Raw genomic sequence first — 19,797 nt, 5'->3', positions numbered from 1 at the left:
TATCGCGACTATTAAATCTACGTAGCTCTGAGTTCTAGGTATACCATAGGTATATTAACATAATTAGTCCTATAAACAGCTCTAAGACCTAAAGGGACCCACTGATTAACAGTCCGCCGGACGGTATCGGCCTGTCAGTTAGAAGAAACTGACAGGCCGATACCGTCCGGCGGACATCAGTGGGCCCCCTAAGATTATCAGCTTCGCAGGCAGGACTACTTACTTTTTTTGGGTTTCGATAGAAGATTTAACGCTATACTCCACTGTACTGTTCATAAACAGCCCGGGGGGACTTCAACCCTTGCTTACAGCGACTGAGCGTTCCGGACTATAAGGCTAATCCGATCGTCTTATAAATAAATTAAGCATCACGGCCTTGTATATAAAACAGAATGACGTCCGAAATCACAAGACGGTCCGTCCCTGGGGTGTGACAACCCTAATCAGGCCCGCCCACGTACGTTTCTGCGTTATATTTTTGGACTCGTTATATTAAAACTTACTTGGGTTCTTCGCTGATACATTACACAGCGGGTTGTGTTCTTAGCTCATATATTACACAGCGGGTCTGCTCCATATAAGCCAAGGACATGTCCATAGAAGTTTCATATTTATAAAGATATTACACTGAAAATCTTCTGTAATAAAGGGCTTCACTTATATAGTCTTAAAATTCTATATTCTTAAGTTTCACCTACCACGTTCAGTTTTTTAATCAACAATCAATTTACTTATTTATTTATTTTTTTATAAAAATCACAGAATTTTCAAATATTGTTTCACACAGTCGTGAGTTTAGTGTAGTAGGTATAAAATTGAATTAAAACTCAAGCCTAAATATTTATTTACATGCATCATTGAAGTCGCGTGCAAAAATTTACAAGCGTATTTTTCTTTATTAGGCATTTTCAGGCTTGTTATGGCTACGAGTTTGTTATCCGTTTTGAAGAAATCATCCCGGCAGTGAAAAGGTCAAACCTACAATTGTCAAGCATACAATTTCGGTACATTTTGCTACCTAAATAAATGTTTTCTTATGTAAAAGGGTGTTGTCGTTTCGCACCCAAATGTTACGTGTGCCGTACCTTCTGTAACCGAACCGATGTAGCAACAGGTTCTATATACACACACTACACAAAAGAACTCACCCATTAAAATTCACGTCATTCGGTCAATGACTCGCTTCAAACCGTTCACAAATAGTTCACAAAAAGCATTACTAGTCTGTCACCAAATTCAAGGCACGGATTGAAGATCTTGCGAACCTCAGTCAAAGGGCCATCGAGTATCTGAAGAGTGTAAACCTCAATGTCTAGATTAATAATTAAATTGAATCCAGTAACTGTAATGCCATACGGTAAATAAATTACTAGTCTGTTTATCAGCTACCATGCAATACTTACTGTTAAGGATAAAAAAATCTTAATGAGAAAGCCGATTAAGATTTTAGTAGATGTAATACATGTGGTATTTACTCAAGTCTGTGCTCACGTCTTCTTAATGTTATCATTAGACCGTGTATTAGACATACCCTCGGCTGAAAATCCTGTCAAAGACAGGCTGAATAGGGTGATTAGCGAATTAGTGAATGTGCCGTCACCGAACTCGAGCCGAGATAATATTAATTTAATCTTCTCTCTTAGAAGGCTGATTGTGCTTCATTCATATACAATTTTGAAACATTGTGGTTTCTGAATTTAAAGTCATATTTCATGTATTTTGAAGAATAGGCCCGGAGATTTGTTTTTTAAGCATAGGTACCGTAAAATGGGGTGAGTAGGGAGAAAACTGACATTCAAACCTCGATAACATTTTATTTTTAACCGACTTCAATTTCATAGAAGGAGGAGGTTCTGTATTCGGTTGTGGCTATTTTTTTTTTTCTATGTACGTTCACCGATTACTCCGACATCCGTAGTCCGATTTGAGTAATTCTTTTTTTGTTTGAAAGGAGCTACCTCCGAGTTGGTCCCATTTTAATTTGGTTCTGTTCTGATGATGGGATCCATGAGGAATTGAGGGAACTCCTCAATTTTTAAAGGCAGATGCATGGTGTTTTGGGCGTTTTCTTAAGCAACTCGAGCATTTTCTCCCGAAAACCACCAATTTGATGAAGTAGACCTGATGATGATGATTATTTTGATGATAATGATGATGATTTCTTTAAATGTAAGTATGTTCAGCGATTACTCCGGCACCTGTGATCCGATTTGAGTAATTCTTTTTTTGTTTGGAAGAAGTTACCTCCAAGGTGTTTCCGAATTATTTTTGGTTCTGGTCTGATGATGGAATCCATGAGGAATTGAGGGAACTCCTCAATTTTTAAAGGCACGTGTTAAGTGATTTCGGGGTTTTCTAGAGTAACTCGAGCATTTGCTTCCGAAAACCACCAATTTGATGTACTGCAACTGTAGCCTTACCACGAGTTTGACATTGACATATTCGCTAACGTCTTATGCATCTAAATGTAACTTTTTATGCATCTCGCTCACATTAAGATTAGTACGAGCGAGATGCATAGGAAGTAAGTTACACACATGCTAGCGAATATATCAATGTCAAACTCGTGGTAAGCTGGTAAGGCTACTGATCGGGGGTTAGAGTTAGAAGTTAAGGGGTCAGGGATTAAGGGGTCGGGGAATGGCGGATGAAGGGTTGCTGGTTCAGGATCGAGGGGTTCCTGGATCAGGGGTTGATCTGCTGTGAGGTTGAGTGATCGGGGGGCTGAGGGATTGGGTCAGTGGCGGGGAGGGCGGATGGATTTAGTTGACAGGAATTATAATTTCCCAGACGGACTCGAGAAAATTCCTGATTACTTACATATTTACTAAAGTAATAAAGTACACGAATTTAGTGTTAAACATGATCTTGTTTTTCATTCATGCGTCGCGCTCTTAACAATGCGTTAAAACTAAAAATGGTAAAATAAAAACTTTTTACAAAAAAAATGAAACCGACTTCAAAAAGGATGAAATAAAATATTATCCTTTTTTATGTCTATGCGTTACCAACTGATATGTTTGAAGTCGGTGCCAAGCCAAGTAGTAACAATACCAGTAAAAATAATCAGCTTTATGGCTATAAATCCCATTAGAACTATACTATTATAATGTCTGCCTCTTTGTCGCCTTTTCATGGCTAAACAACTGAACTGCTTTAGGTGAAATTTGGCAAGAAGGTAAATTCCTTGAATTGTTTTATATTTTGAAATGTAGTCCTCTGGATGAGGGACGGGAAATAACTCAGTCCCAATCCCACACTTGCGTGCTATAGACTGTTCGAGCATTAGTAAGAAATGATCTTTAAAAAATACGACGGCAAAAAAATGCATTTATATTTACACTAATGTGCCGACAAATATGGTACGGACTGCACCAAGAAGGTTTGATCGTGTGTTCTGAGGTGTGTTCTTAGGTCCAGTCGACGTCAATGATGTGTTTACACTTTTGCACCTTACTCCTTTGTAATAAGGCGAAAAGTGTAAACATATTTTTAACGTCGACTGTACCTAGAGAAAGTACGTTCATTGTCGTCGTGTAAGGCAATCCAACGTAGGTAAATCTTTATCTAATCGCACCAAAGTCATGGTATGCTTCAAAATTTGGCTTGGCACCGACTTCAAACATATCAGTTGGTAACGCATAGACATAAAAAAGGATAATATTTTATTTCATCCTTTTTGAAGTCGGTTTCATTTTTTTTGTAAAAAGTTTTTATTACATATGTAAACTGAATGGTAAGTATATATAATAAATGGTCCGGACGTTTGTTTTTAGTTTTTTTTATGATTTTGGGTAGTTCCATTTCATAACTTTACCGATAAACACAAAATCCCTCCTCGCCCCGTAGTCCCTCGTAGTTGGGGTGAGATGGAATTTCATACAAAAGGTGATTTTGAAACGTTGTTGAATCGATTTTTTTTATTATGAATATTACTATAGCTCCATTTGTAATAGTAATACATACATTGTTTAGGTAGCAGTAGTCTTTAAAAACCATCTCACCCCCTGTCCTTCTCTCCCCATTCATAACCCGACTCTCCTCGCAATCCCTACTCACCCCATTTTACGGTATTGTACAAAGTACGGCACAATAATAAATTTATCAGCATATCATACGAAAGATATTCAAATGAAGCCTTTGTATTGATTTCGGTTTTCATATACGGGCATATTTTACTTACCGCTTAATCCAATGACACACAAAAAAAAATCCACTTTTCCTCATCCTCTTATTGAAGGTAAGTACTTTAATATTCTAAATAATGTATTATTTGACTTAGACATTGATTCATTCAATGTGCACGATAGGTAGGTACGTATAGCTTTCCTTAATTGGTATTAGATAGGTATTCAATGGATATGTTTTTTCGGTAAATCCATATTTGATTTTACCTAACAAGCCCACCCAACCCATTATATTCAGTGGACGAAGACATGAAATTAAAATTGAAATAACTGTTTGACATTATACTTAGCTTATGTAAAATTGATTTTATTTGACATTCGTTCTGGCCCCAATTTCACCACGGTGACAGGTGCGACAATTGTAAAATCACTGTTGCTGACGTCACAGGCATCCATGGGCTACGGTTACCACTTACCATCGGGCGGGCCGTATTCCTGTTCGCCACCATCATTGTATTATTTAAAAAAACTTTATTATATCGGAAAAAAACAGATATTTCTAATGCGAAGTTTCTGACAATTGTCAAGATTTAGAAGAATTGTAGGTAATTCTTGACAGGTAATGAGTGATATGTCGGAATTTCGTGACAATTGTAGTGTTTCTTGTGACAATTGTCATAAACTTAGCAAGAGAAATATCTGTTTTTTTCCGATATAATAAAGTTTTTTTAATAAAACAATGATGGTGGCAAACAGGAATACGGTCCGCCCGATGGTAAGCGGTAACCGTAGCCCATGGATGCCTGTGACGTCAGCAACAGTGATGTTTTACAATTGTCGCACCTGTCACCGTGGTGAAATTGGAGCCAGGAACTTATTACCTATGATTACCGCTCTTAGTTTTAGTATTACGATCATTATGAGATATTAGACATGTATTCTGTTATTTATTGAGTTTATTTCAATTTGACGATAGTTCTCAAATTTCTTTTTAAATTATAAATTGGTAGTTTTCATAATTTGTAATTTGATTATCATTGTTGACATTTTATAATTACGTTTGCATGCTAGATTATTGACGATCATAATGTAAATTCATATAGATTAGCGTAAGAATAATTTATACTGTAATTTATCATTATGAAATAAATAAACTAAACTAAACTAAACAAGCTAACACAGCGAACAATAAATAAAAAAACGTCTACCAGTATTGTAGCGCCAAACCTCGCAACGCCAAAAATCAGACAAGTAATAAAGTTAATTTAAAAAAAAAACCGGGCAAGTGCGAGTCGTACTCGCGCACGAAGGGTTCCGTACCATAATGCAAAAAAAATAACGAAATAAAAAGCAAAAAAAAAAACGGTCACCCATCCAAGTACTGACCACTCCCGACGTTGCTTAACTTTGGTCAAAAATCACGTTTGTTGTATGGGAGCCCCATTTAAATCTTTATTTTATTCTGTTTTTAGTATTTGTTGTTATAGCGGCAACAGAAATACATCATCTGTGAAAATTTCAAATGCTAGACGGTTCGTGAGATACAGCCTGGTGACAGACGGACGGACAGCGAAGTCTTAGTAATAGGGTCCCGTTTTACCCTTTGGGTACGGAACCCTAACAACAATAAAACCCGCGTCAGCCTAAAATGGCGGCGCAATATCACAATATGTCCGCCAGGATTAAAGCTTGATTGATGTACTTTTCGCACGAATCTGTGCCACTTCGAATTACGCGTCAAATAAATTGATTCACTGAGAAAACTCCCATCTATCAATCTCTTTGGATCCACGTAATATTTATCGGTAATATATCAATTACGGTGACAGGTATTAAGACGATTTCCGTGTCGAGTCGAGATTTACATTTAGCTTTCGAAGTGTAAGCTACCTACTTATGTACTTACATTAATATAGGAAAAACATGATGTTCAATTTCTCGTAAATACCTGTCGAAATATATTCTTAATACTATGTAAAATGGGCTTAGTCATAACCTATCATGTATATTAAATATGTGAGACTTTATTGAGACAAAAAATACAAACTAAACAATAATAAAACTAAACTACATGGAATATAAAACTTAAAACTTATATTTGTTTTTGTGAGCTTCTAATATTTCTACTAGAGATGCAACGGATAGTTGTTTGGCCGGATACCGGATACTGGATATTCGGCCTGACCATCGGCCGAATATCCGGTATCCGGCCGCCGCATATTCGGCCAGCGGATCTATACCTACATTTCGGTTTTTCAGGTGCGCATTCTGCAGGTTTGACCTGTTTCCTAGTGAACGTTTCGCGCGGACACATTTCTAGGTTCGAAAAGAGTGCGCGTGCAAGCCAGTGGAATGTTTAAACTGTTTTAAAATAATAAACAAGTACGATTATGACCGTGACTGTTTCTTAAATCCAATTTGTTTACTCCGAAATCAAGCAATGTTACTATCCGGTATCCGGCCGGATATTAAAATGATGGCCGGATAGGCAGGATACCGGTTAGTAACCGAATATCCGGTGCATCTCTAATTTCGACATAGTCGCACATGATATCTTCTCGGTTATTAATAAAGTTAAAGTACCATGTTAGCTTGAAATTCAATTTGAAAATATAAGATATATACACGGTGGCAAAATAAATACTGCATTCCCGTTGCCAGGGAGGTTTTGGGATTGATTATACTGAGCAACTTTTATTATGAGACCAACCCCGAAATAGCGAAAAGAAGATTTACCTTCCCATAGGAAATATACCAGCCAAAATGTATGAAACAGTCAAATTTTTTTTCGCGATTTCGGGGTTGGTCCCATAGTAAAAGTTGCTCAGTATAATCTCAAAACCTCCCTGGCAACGGGAATGCAGTTATTTTTAGCCAGCCTGTAGGCATACAATATATCAATCAAACTTATTGGTATATGTAAGTTACAGTTTTTTGCTTTTAGTTTATAGTTAATCACTAAGGAAGAGCGGTGTTCCTTAACACAGGTATTTATATAGGGGCACCAACCTGTATTTTGTTAAACATTGGTTGTTAGTGAATAAATCATTTTTAATTTTCATTTTCATAAGCTCCACGAATTTTGTTCCTTCAAAACAAGATTAAGGTCAGACATACAAATTGTATCGTGATTGGCCAGTGCCCACGCGCGATTTGATCGGCAAACAAGTTGGAATAACAGATCACTTACCCGGGGCAACCGGTTAAACCTGGAGTTACCATGGTCACCAGTACAATTTGACACTGGATTAAGGGTTTAATGGGTTAACCCCGAGTTAGTGGGATAGTTCTACTGGCCCTTATTGTAGTAAAAAATGGTGTAGGATGTAGTTGAGTCATGCAGCTCTATTTCGCAATTAAACGAGCGCTTAGGTACGCATGGTATTCTTAGTGATCGCTTCAATACAGTGAATCCTAGGGTACTTAGTAACTAGGACGACAATGCGCTCGTGGAATTGTGATACTATCGGGAAGTTTCGTATTCGTATGCTTATTGCTTGTAGCTGTGTGCGTTTGTTTTATGTTTGTTGTGCCGCGAACGACTGCCGACTAGAGTGCATGTTGGAAAAGACCACTTAAATGACACGAAAGGTACATTGATAGAAAGTCTGTGGTTGGTAGTCTACTCGTACGCTCGAGATAGTCGGAATGCAATCTGCGAGCTGTGAACAAGTTGCATTTGTTTTGTGTTTGTTGCGCCACATGCTCGACCTGAGTGCGAATTTACAAAGCCATACTATTTGAGTTTGATCCCGAACTGAACTAGATTAGCTATTGTTTAGGCAAAAACTGGACAAAACCCTAATCTGATATAGTTCAGATATTTACTAAACTGGCGTAGACTTTGTTAACTTAATTCTTATGATATGGCAGCTACAAAAGCTAGTCTGATGGCACATTGATAGAGTTAAACCATTTTTAAACTGAGCTCCTCTAAAGCTTACTTCTAAAGAAGAAACATACGCAATACCGTAAAAGTATACAACTTTGCCCTTTAACATAACTTTGCCCACCGCGTTACAGTTCAGTAAAAGCAAAATAACTTAAAGGTAGTTACAATTTCGCTTTTACTGACCTGTGACGCAAAGTTATGTTCCGGGCAAAGTTTTATACTTTTACGAACACGTCAGTGCTTTTGCGGCGTTTATGTACCTACGTCGTTGCCCTGTGTAAACACATGTAGACGTGAGAGGGCTGACCGCGTATAATTTGTTCGGCAAACAAGTTGGATTGCAATCTTATAGGAATGAGGATACATGTAACAAAGTAACAAATATTTTTTTATATAAAATAATCGATTCCGCAAAACAGTACACAGTTTTGTGGAATTTGTCCATTTAATTAATGCCAATAGTTGCCTGAAAATAAATGTTTTCATTCATTCATTCAATGCTCTTTATTTCACTAAGCGCCACTTGCACCATCCCACTATCCCGGGGTTAACCGATTAAACCGTTAACCCAGTGTCAAATTGTACTGGTAACCATGGGAACTCCAGATTTAACCGGTTAACCCCGGGTTGTTGTATGGTGCAAGTGGCCCTAAGGGTCACTTGCACCAAAGATTCTAAAGTTAAACCAAGAAAAGTCTGCAGCGATTTTGATAGCCCACGCAGTACAACTGTTATTTTAAACGAATTTACTATGAAATTATGACGTATACTTAAATAACACTTGCACTGCGTGGGCTATCAAAATCGCTGCAGACTTTTCTTGGTCTAATTCTATCACGGTTAAAGCGTTCACTAAATTCTATTATATAGGAAGTTTCATACTTCACCGCTCAGTGATTAGCTGTGGTTGGCGCAACTGCCCTTAAATTGAGCTTTCCGAAAGAAAAACCACGAGTTACTATAAAAAAGTTTGTCTATAATATGGATTTGAAGCGGACAAATTAAGGAGGAACCATAGGAACCTCTTTCTTTCTTGAAGCCTAACCCCCTTATTCATAAAACTTTACGGGACAGATTTAGTTGAATTATGTTTTATCCCTTTCTTACAAATACATTAGTCAAAAGGACAGATAAAGACAAAAGCTTATTAGCTAATTGAGGTTTGTAGTGCGTTTATGAATAAGGCGGTAAATATGTTTCTTCTTGTTTGCAGATACACACAGCAGTCCAGCAGCCCGGCTTCAAGCGAGTGAAGCGCGGGTTCCGCCCCCTCCGCCTGCCGGAGACCGCCGCGCCCGCCGACGAGCCTAGGGACCCCTACTTCCCCCTACAATGGTACTTGAAGAACACGGGGCAGAACGGCGGAAAGCCCAAGCTGGACCTCAATGTGGAGGCGGCCTGGGCGCTGGGGTACACGGGCGTCAATGTCACCACCGCCATCATGGATGATGGTAAGTTATGTAACCTGGAAGCTCATTAAAAAAAAATTGATCCCCATTTGGCCATCTAACTCGCCTCATTCATCGATCAGTTGAAAGATATGAACTTTTAGTTAAAGGATTTTTTCGTGATCGCCGCTTTGAGCCTGCGATGTGATGATGCGTTGTAAAAACTGCCATCATAAATAGTCAGTCATCACTGATAAATAGTCGCTGAGTAGAGATGGTATAAGATGGTTTAGTAGTATAGTTGTAGTGATAGAAGACCATACGAAGTGACTCACGAATATCATTCTTTCGCATGATATGTGTACAGACCGCAATAGTATTCGCTTAGCACCTTTGCATATAATATAAAATTCTAGGCATGCAGGGGGGCAGTCACTTTTCTCTGCACCTGACTGTACATAATAGCTAAATGATTGTGCTTACCTAAATTAGATCGAATGAATCGAAAATTTTCCACGCGGAAGTGCTAGAAACCCTGATCTAATTCAAAATTCATACACATTGCATAATGAAATCTACATTAAACCGGCTCACATCACTATCGTTTCACAAGAATCCATTTGCATAGATTTTACATTTAAATTAGCGCTTTATACTGGAGCACTTTTATTTTCCTTCGCCGAGATGAAAATGAGTTGACGAGGTCCTTTGTTCGAGACAGCTCAAACGTAGTGTTGACCTAATTTAAAATTAATTTCCGGGTCATAGCGTCATAACTTTGTTTTTTATAGGTTTTATATAAACGATGGTCTTTAAAGTCATTTATTATACTAGTTTATTTTTTAAATATTGTTAACAGATTTCAAAAAAGGTTACAGAAACTTAAATGCGAAGGTCATTCATTTACAAACAAGATATATACAGTGGCATTACTAAAAGAAATTAATAACTAGCTTAAATCTAAAATAGGCCCTTGAGGCATTGTACCAAGGATGCTGGCGGCATTTCCTCGCTGTATCGCAATGCTGATACGTTGCCAAACTTAAATAATAGTCATATGTCCGAATTCTATAATATTTTTTTGTTTGATAACTCTCTCTCAAACTCGAGTCCTGCCCAACTAACATTAGGCGCTAAATATAAGGGTTAAAAGAGTTCTACATAAGCGTTTGTTCATTCCAGAGGTTCATACCCTATATATTTGAGGAGTAGTGTAGGGCCATATAGATGATACTTTGAGCTTTAGATGGTATATTAGCATTCAAAGTCAATATTTGTAACACTCAAGAAGGTAATTGCGCATTTTTTCCTTAGCCCAATCTGTTTTGGTTGCAATGTTTCCATTTTGTATTATTATTCGCAAGCTTGCACTGTGACAGCTTGAAGTGAAATGTAATGGCGGATAAATAAAAGCAAATAATTGTTTTAGTTTACTGATGCCGGCGTTATCTGCGGATTTATGATGGCGAAATTAATTACACTGTCAATAACTATATGTATTACTAACAAAATTTTAATCCTCTGATCCTTTGCATATTTATCTGAATATAATATTTTATTACTTGTGGTCCACCGTATTTAATTTTCGAAAAATTGCACAATAAACGTGAAATCCGGTTTTAAATATAACAATACTAACATTAAGCCAATATTGAGATTGAGTAAAAGTATCGATTTTTATTAAGTAGGTATTTATGTTCTAATTAATAGTTTTTGTTTTGCTTATTGATTCATCGGTCATCTCAACATGGCGCTATAGGCTTAGGTTGCAAGTAAGACTCTATTAACAGTATAAGATGTACTAAGGTATTGAATAACGCTCGTCTGCGACTACATGATCTATAATAGTGACTCGTAACTTCTCTTTTCGACTGTAAGTGATACAAGAGAGTTAAGTAGCGATTGCGATACACGGAGCTATAAAATACTTTTTATCGCCTGTTTAGAACCTTAAGTGAAAATTGCAGCTGCTTATTACTCATATAGATGTTAAGGTGGTAGAATTCACTTTGAGCTATAATACTAGCTGCTTAATATACATTATAGCGGCCAAAACGGCTACTGTGGATCTTAAAGCTATACATGGATCTCTTAAAGACCTTGATATCACCAGAGCCTGTAAGTTTAGAATATGTAGCTATTCTACAGCTGTTCTATGTCTTTAGGTGATAAAATAAGTGCTAAGTGTCGCCTAATTGTTTGTTGGGTGGTGACGGGATCCTATAGAAATCGAGGGGACTACTCAAAGGAAATGAGAACGTTCCCAATTGTATTGTATGCCCGAGGTAAAAAAGACACCTGAACTGAACGGTCTTATTAGATTGAAAATATTTTGTGTTTCCATTTCCCGCGCGAACTCCAATTAGGTAGGTAGGTACTGGTAAAGTGGAACGGCAATGTTTATGATTTCGTTCAAATTTTCTGTGATAATGTTTATTTTATATAATACTAGTATAGTAGTTCGCCCCGAACTGAGAACTCGCGGTTAACCAAAAATTATATATAATATAGCGATTGATTTTGTTGCACCTATGTACTCGTATAGTGCGACATAAAATAATAGAAAATAAATGAGGGCGCCACTTTCTACGTAACTGTCACATTGTTGACGTAAAATGCTTACACATGGCAATAATTTAGTATGGACATTTTTGAGTTCCATTTTATTTAATTTCTACTATTTTATGTCGCCCTAAAGGCGGCAATTAGGGATGTACCGACTAGTCGGGAAAGCCGACTATCCGGCCACATTTGTAGTCGGCGATTAGTCGGCGACTAGTCGGCAAAAATGGCCGATTAGTCGGCACTTTATTAGTGAAAGAAAAACAGAAAGAAAGAAATGAACAGTCAATATTTACCACATGTTTGATGTCTATTTTACTAAAATACCTATTCAGGGTGCATACGAAAACTTTTGTTCATATAATTGACCGTTTGAAACTATTAATGTTGTTGCAAAATTCAGAGACTTAGACAGGGCACGTTGCTCGTAAAAACGCTGATGACCACAGGGGATAGGTTCTTAACTGGTAACGACGTAAGGGAAATAGAGTCTTGGAAATACCTCCTACAAGCTGTACTGACGGTCTGCTCAGGATCGCAAAATAAAAGAAAGACAGAAATTGAACGAGGATTCTTTTGACAGGTCTTTGAACCTTGATTCGGTCAAGTTGTGTTCTAATGTATGGGGAAGACAAACAAATTATAGCCAGCATTCAATGAATGTAGTATGATACCTATCTATGGGTATGGTGCTTTACGCACACTAGTGTCCCATGCCCTCCCTCTGACGCAACACCCCCTTTAGCATGAAATATGTCCCGGGTGACGGTTATTTTAAATTTTTGAGTAAAGTATTAGAGTTAGGAATAAAGTCTCAAGGTAAGAAATAATCCTTAATAAATTTTAAACAAAACAGGTTACATGCAACTTTTTGGTAAGACTCACCATATTACGTGATAGTACTGAAAGAAATCTTATACGGAAAATAAGCTTGCAAAATTATTCTCCGTGTAAAATTTGTTTCAGTACTATCACGTACTATGTTATATAATATATTGATCTTCAACAAGTTTTTCAACGGTTAAATTTTGTCGAAGTTCATCTAGCCATAACATCAATATGGTGCGTCATATCAAAAAAAATAATATACTTAAACTTTTTTGTTAAGAATTTAATAGTGTAACCGGGGATGGTCAGAAGGGGTCCTGTGATTTACACGAATAACTAAAGAAGGGATCACTCACTGAAAATTGTCGTAAGGTCGCGTGCGTTGCATCTCGATAGGCAAACGGAATCGGACTGCCAGCATGGCGCACGCGAGGTGATTGAGTGATTGATTGAGTGAATGTGATGAATGGTGAGTGTACGAAGATTAGGGGGTTCACAGACGTGTGTATGAGGGTGTGTCTACACGTCTGTGTGGAAACTAAGGGCTGTGCTACAGGCTCCCCCTTCGGGCCATGGGTACGTCCTCGCCCATGGGCCGACACACAGGTTGCTTCTTGCGTGGTCTTCCTCTTTTCTTCTCACCAGCTGCAGGTGGAGTAGGGGTAGCAGGTGTTCGCTTCGGCGGTCTACCTCTCTTCCTTTGTGGCATGATAGGTTCTGCAGGTTCATCACCACTCTTCTGATGGTATGTAGTCAAGTCTGACACGTGGTATTTACCAACAGTTTCACTATTGTTTGTTAACATATAAGTAGTCGGGCTGACTATCTTCGATATGATGTACGGTCCGTCACGTCGGGGCGCAAATTTGCTAGTTATGCCCTTTGTTTGGTTACTTAGGACGTGTGTTTTCAAAAGGACCTTATCCCCAATGTTATAATTTTCATGGGGTCTACGCTTCTGATCTGCATAGATCTTCCTGCGTTCCTGTTGTTGAAGATTATGTTCTTGAGCTCGGGCGAGATTATCGCTGAGTCTCAACAGATAGGGTGTTATCTGAGGTATAAAGTTCTCTGCTTGGATAACTGCCCGCAGGTCGTGTCTATTCTCTACCGGTGATCGCATCTCTCTCCCGAAGGCGAGGTAAGCAGGCGATTTCGCGGTGCTTTGGGTGACAGCGCTATTCATGGCGAAGCGTATAGCAGGTAAGGCGCTCGGCCAGTTAGTATGGTTCCCTTCAACTATGATGGCGAGTTGGCTCTTGAGGTCTCTATTTTTCCTCTCTACTGGGTTTGCTTCTGGGTGGTAAAGAGGCGTTAAGTTCTGCTCTACTCCTAGGGTGTGCATGACTTTCTGCATGACTTGGGACACAAACTGTACACCATTGTCTGATATTACTCTCCTAGGAAATCCATATCTGAGGAAAACTTCTTCAACCAGGGTTTTGGCGCAAAATTCTGCTGTTGCTGTAACTAATGGGAAGAGCTCGACCCACTTAGTCGCAGTATCCTCTATAATAAAAATCCATCGTTCATCATTCTTTCCAGTAGGTAAAGGTCCAAATAGGTCTATTGCTAGTACCTCAAATCTCTGAGCTGGTACAGGGGTCTGCAATAAGCCTGCAGGTTTCAAGTTAGATGGTTTGTAACGCTGGCACTCATTACAATCTCGTATATATTCTGTTATATATCTCTTCATACCAGGGAAATAATACCTTTGGCTCACTCGTTGGTATGTCCTTTCAACTCCGTTATGTCCAGCCGTAGGAGCATCATGTAGTTCCTTTAAAATCTCCTTCCTCATGGACTGTGGTATGACAAGCTGAGGGTCTTCACTCTCGACGTCAGGGTTAAAGTGATATAGCACTCCCTGTGACATATAATAGCCGCGCTCAGTCCAGCGTGTAGCTGCTTCTATGTTGTTGTTTTCAAAGTCTTTGGCAATCTTCCAAATTTCTGGATCTTCTGCTTGAGCGTTCCGTAGATCAGTAGGTGACACGTGTGGCATATCTACTATGACGGTGCACAGGTTACAGGAATCCTTAGTGGTATCATCACACACAGGTCTGCTCAAGGTGTCGGCAACAACATTCTTATTTCCGGGTTGATATTCAATTTTCAAATTGTAGGCCTGTATCTTCAGGGCCCATCGTGCGAGACGTCCTGTAGGTGTCTTTAGAGTCAGGATCCATCTCAGCGGTTGGTGATCAGTGACGAGGGTGACTTCAGAGCCTTCGATATACCCACGGAACTTGTCAAGGGCCCAAATGGCAGCAAGAGCTTCACGCTCTGTGGTCGAGTAATTCCGTTCGGCGCTCGTTAGTAGTCTGCTCGCATATTCTACGGGTCGCTCGTCATAGCCTTCGCCTTGAAGCAGTACGGCTCCTAAGGCGTATCCACTCGCATCAACTTTTAGAATAAAAGGCAAGGTATAGTCAACCTGCCGTAAAATTGGTGCAGATGTGAGGCGTTTCTTCAACTCTTTGAATGCCTTCACTTGATCTTCTCCCCAGATCCAGCTTTGGTTCTTTTTAAGTAACATTGTTAGTGGTCTTGCTATCTTGGCGAAGTCGGGTATGAATTTCCGGAACCAGGAGCAAGTCTGGATGAAGGTCTTCAGATGTTTATCATTATGTGGTTCCTTCATCTCACTAATGGCCTTAGTCTTCTCGATGTCAGGTTGGATTCCATCGGCTGACAGGATGTGTCCGAGGTACTTCACTGATTCACAGGTAAAGGTGCTCTTTTCTCTGTTCACTCGCAGCTTGAAAAGTTTGAGTCTCTCAAATACAGCTTCCATGTCTTGGAGGTGCTTCTCAAAACTATCTGAGAGGATCAGTACGTCATCGAGATAGGCCAGTATTGTTACATTGGGAAGGTTGGAACGAAATCTATCCATTAATCTTTGGAATGTGGATCCAGAGTTTCGCAGTCCCATAGGCATTCGCTTAAAGCGGTACATACCTAGTGGTGTTACAAATGAGGTTTTATCACGATCTTCCATTGCGACTGGTACTTGCCAATATCCAGAGCGAAGGTCTAAGGCAGATATGTATTTGAACTTGCCAGTTCCGTGTAGAATATCATCCACTCTTGGCAATGGGTATCGATCGGGCTTGGTCACTGCATTTAATTTTCTGTAGTCGATGCAAACTCTTATAGTGTTGTCTTTCTTCGGGACTAGTACCACAGGGGCAGACCATGGAGACTCGCACTCTTCGATGATGTCATCTTTCAGCATCTTCTCGAGTTCCACTCGCAGGGCTTCTTTCTTAGGCTCTGGTAATCTGTAAGGTGGCACGGAGATAGGTTGTATATTTTTATTGATCAACTCAATACGATGGACAGCATAAGTGGTTGGTTCTCCCCCTAGATTGAAAGTATCTCGGTGACGGTTAAGGAGTGAGGACAACTTGTCCCGTTGTTCGTTATTGAGTGTAACACCTTCATTATCGCGAAGTGTCTGAGGTATCTCAGTAGATTTGCATGCGGCTATGTCTACAGGTTCATTTTCGTATTGCAGTTCATACTGAATGTCAGGTTGACCTCTGAAGCTCCAGGTATGGTTGTCAAAATCAGTCTTTAATCCTGATTTGGATATAAAATCCATGCCTAACAAGGTTTCATTATCGGTAGCTTCGGGGAAAATTATAAAATTCATAGGTATAGGTTTTCCTTTTAACGTGACAATAATGATTACAGAGAGTATATCTTCTACTTCAGAACGTCCTTTAGCATACTTAATATTCAAAGTGGAAGGGGTAAATGACTCACCGCAGTTCTTCATTAATTTGTACAGACTTTCACCTGCAACGCTCCTCTTCGCACCCGTGTCAACGACTGCACGACCTTCGCGTCCGCAGACGGTAATAGGAAGAATAGGTCGCGGCCTGTCGGGTTGCTGTCCCAGTAAAAGGTCGTAATCACTTGGTGTAAATGTAAGTGTATGAATGTGTGTGTTTGTCTCGCGTGCGCGCGTATTGACAGGACGTGTGGTAGACTCCGTCGTAGTAGTTGGGTCTTCCGTCGAGAGTGCGCAGAATGCAACACCACCGCTGCTTCCCGAAGTGCCGGCGTCTTGCCAGAGGCGTATTTACAAATTTGGCGCCCCGGGCCATTTTGATTTGCCGCCCCCCTTCATCAGTGACGATAAAGTATTTTATTTAAGAAAAAAAAAACCTGCAACAAGTACCTTTGGGGTGTGAAATAAAAAAAAACTAAACATTTACCATTTACTCACATAGGCATTTACATTGTTTTCCTATGTACAAATTGGTTGACAAAATCATCAATAACGCTGTCGTAATTTAAAACGTTTGTCAGCTCAGCTTCTATATTAAGAAGAGCTAAGCTATTCAGGCGCTCTCCGCTGATAGTGGAACGTAGATATTTTTTTATTCTTTTGAGTGCAGAAAGGTGACGTCACTAATGTCACTATTCTAGATACAGATTTATATGGGCCGTTTTTGTCACTCAATGACGATGCGACCTCGTTATATTTGCCTGATCTGATCGGTGACCGGTGGGTACTGCTGGGTTTTGGCCATTGAGAATCAAGGTGAGATATGGCAGTCAGGCTGGATATAGCTAAGGAGTTCGGTCGGGTCTGGCATCGAGTCTGCTCGAGGGACTATATGTTATACAAATGGATCGCTAGCTTTCACATGAGCCGTATAGTAGACGGAAGCTGCTCCGATAGTGTGGACATTACCGCTGGCGTTGCACTAGGTTCTGTGCTGTCATTGCTGCATATCAATGATAATCATTGCTATGCAGACGACAGTAGTAGGGATGCGTATTACACAGGCCGTACCATTATCCCTCATTCTGTGGTGCTGGAAAGTCATGAAAAGTATTGTATTTGTACCTGATATCGAGAGCACTCTATCTGTACTGAGTTTCGGCATGGGATCGGAACAATTTAGTGAGATTCAATCCCACGAAGACACAAGAACCGCCCGTATGTATATAGTCAGATGGGTAACAAATAATGTTAGGTACGTACGTGAAAACGCGAGCGTAGCGAGCGCGAAATTTTTTCGAGAAAATAGTAGGTACATTTTTAGGGTTTCGTACTTTAAAAGGAAAAAAACGGAACCCATATAAGATCACTTTGTTGTCCGTCCGGCCGTCTGTCTGTCTCAATATAAAGGGTCTTGACATGACAGAGGGCGGCAAAATCGACAAGGCTTGTTATTTAAATTTTACAAATAAATAGGGGAGCGACAAAATTCTGGTCGACCCTATCTGAACAGCTAATAAAATATTTTTTTGACCCAAATTTGCCGCCCCCTAAAATCTGCCGCCATAGGCTTCAGCCTACTCAGCCTAGTGGTAAATCCGGCACTGCGCCGTACTAATACTTTTGAACGAAAATGTTGCTTAATTTAGGTACTTGTTGGTAGATATTTTTAGCAATTGGTGGGGTTTGAAGCGTTCGTTTGTTTATTAATTTAAATGTCAATTAAAATATAATAAAAAATATAGCTAAGTTTGATTATAAAAGGCGCCCAGAAAAAGCCGCAAGGGGGCGGCTTCGCCGCCCCCCTGCGGCCTGCCGCCCCGGGCCATGGCCCCCTTGGCCCTATGGTAAATACGCCCCTGCGTCTTGCTTACATCGCGGGCAGTTGGCGCGTACCACGCCTGGATTTCCACATCCGTAACACGAAAACTTTTCAGTCTTTTCACTTTTCGCATTGTCACTGTTATCGGTAGAAGTAACCGTCGTATCAGAGCGTTTCGCGAGCAACCATTTGCAATTATCTTTATTATGTCCGAATAACTTGCAATAATTGCAAAAACGAGTTGATTTTGGTTTCGCGTTGGAATTCGCGTCGTTCGGCACTTTATTTTCACTTGTAGCATTTTGTCGCGTAAAGGTTTTCTGTTTTATTTGCTTATTATCAGAAGACGCGGTTTTGTTTTCAGAATTCCGGTCGTTATTTCCACTATTTCGGTTGACAGTTCGGCTATTGACAGCGTTGACGTTTGACGTATTCACGGAGGTCGTTCCGTTCTCGTTCACTTCGGCCAGTGAATCTTCGGCTGAACGAGTTTTTCGTAACAGATCGTTGAACGACTTCACGTCATCGCGGGGGACTCGCTTCCGTATCCGTCGGTTCAGTAAACCGTAGACAATGTCAATTTGAATATTTTCTTCGAACGAATATGGCAGCTGAGCTATCAATGCACGGATTTTACATATGAAAATCTCTGTCTTCTCGTCGCTTTGTTCTTCGCGGAATATTTCTCGAAATATGAGGAATGGAGCCTTTCGCTTGCCAAATGCATGTTGTAGGTCGGTAATGGCTTCGTTCCACGTTTTGACGGTTTTACGAACGCCATTCCACCATGTTGCCGCGAGTCCGGTGAATAAAAATGACAGTCCGCGTAATGCATTTTCATCGGATATCTTAGCACAATCTTTGTATGTTTGGATGCCATCGACAAAAACCTCTAAGGCGTCTTCGACCGAATCTTCAGCTCCGCTAAAGCTGAGTTTGCAACCGGCGAAGTGTCTGTCGCGTTGATACGTTGTGGCTTGGGTTGCCGTCACTAACTTCTCACACAATTCGTTGTGCGATTGTTGCATTTGTTGCAACAAAATGGTTAGGTACTCTTTGTGGCATCGTTAAATTAAAAGATGGTTCCGATGTCGCCAATATCGGGGTCGAAGGTGTAGATTTTGCCTTCGCACCGTTTCCCGTGTTTGAATCGGCGGCGGCCATGTCTTTTTTCGGTGGCATTTTGAACGCGATTCCCGTCTAATTGCTATTTCGTAACACAATCCGAACGCTGGGCGCCACGTGTAACCGGGGATGGTCAGAAGGGGTCCTGTGATTTACACGAATAACTAAAGAAGGGATCACTCACTGAAAATTGTCGTAAGGTCGCGTGCGTTGCATCTCGATAGGCAAACGGAATCGGACTGCCAGCATGGCGCACGCGAGGTGATTGAGTGATTGATTGAGTGAATGTGATGAATGGTGAGTGTACGAAGATT

The 19,797-nt window shown here is 40.0% G+C and overlaps 1 protein-coding gene across 1 annotated transcript in view; it reads left to right on the top strand.

The window, feature by feature from the left end:
* Positions 1 to 19,797, top strand: part of LOC134799097 (neuroendocrine convertase 2) — a 110,159-nt gene that overhangs the window by 50,497 nt on the left and 39,865 nt on the right. Inside the window, exon 3 of the mRNA XM_063771488.1 lies at positions 9,233 to 9,470. Within this exon, the coding sequence (XP_063627558.1) occupies positions 9,233 to 9,470 (238 nt within the window). The remainder of the gene's footprint in view (positions 1 to 9,232; positions 9,471 to 19,797) is intronic.

The sequence above is a fragment of the Cydia splendana genome, chromosome 18, assembly GCF_910591565.1.
Source record: "Cydia splendana chromosome 18, ilCydSple1.2, whole genome shotgun sequence".
In the NCBI taxonomy this organism is placed as follows: Eukaryota; Metazoa; Arthropoda; class Insecta; order Lepidoptera; family Tortricidae; genus Cydia; species Cydia splendana.
The sequence above is the reverse complement of the archived record's forward strand: the minus strand, read 5'-3'. Positions and strand labels throughout refer to the sequence as shown.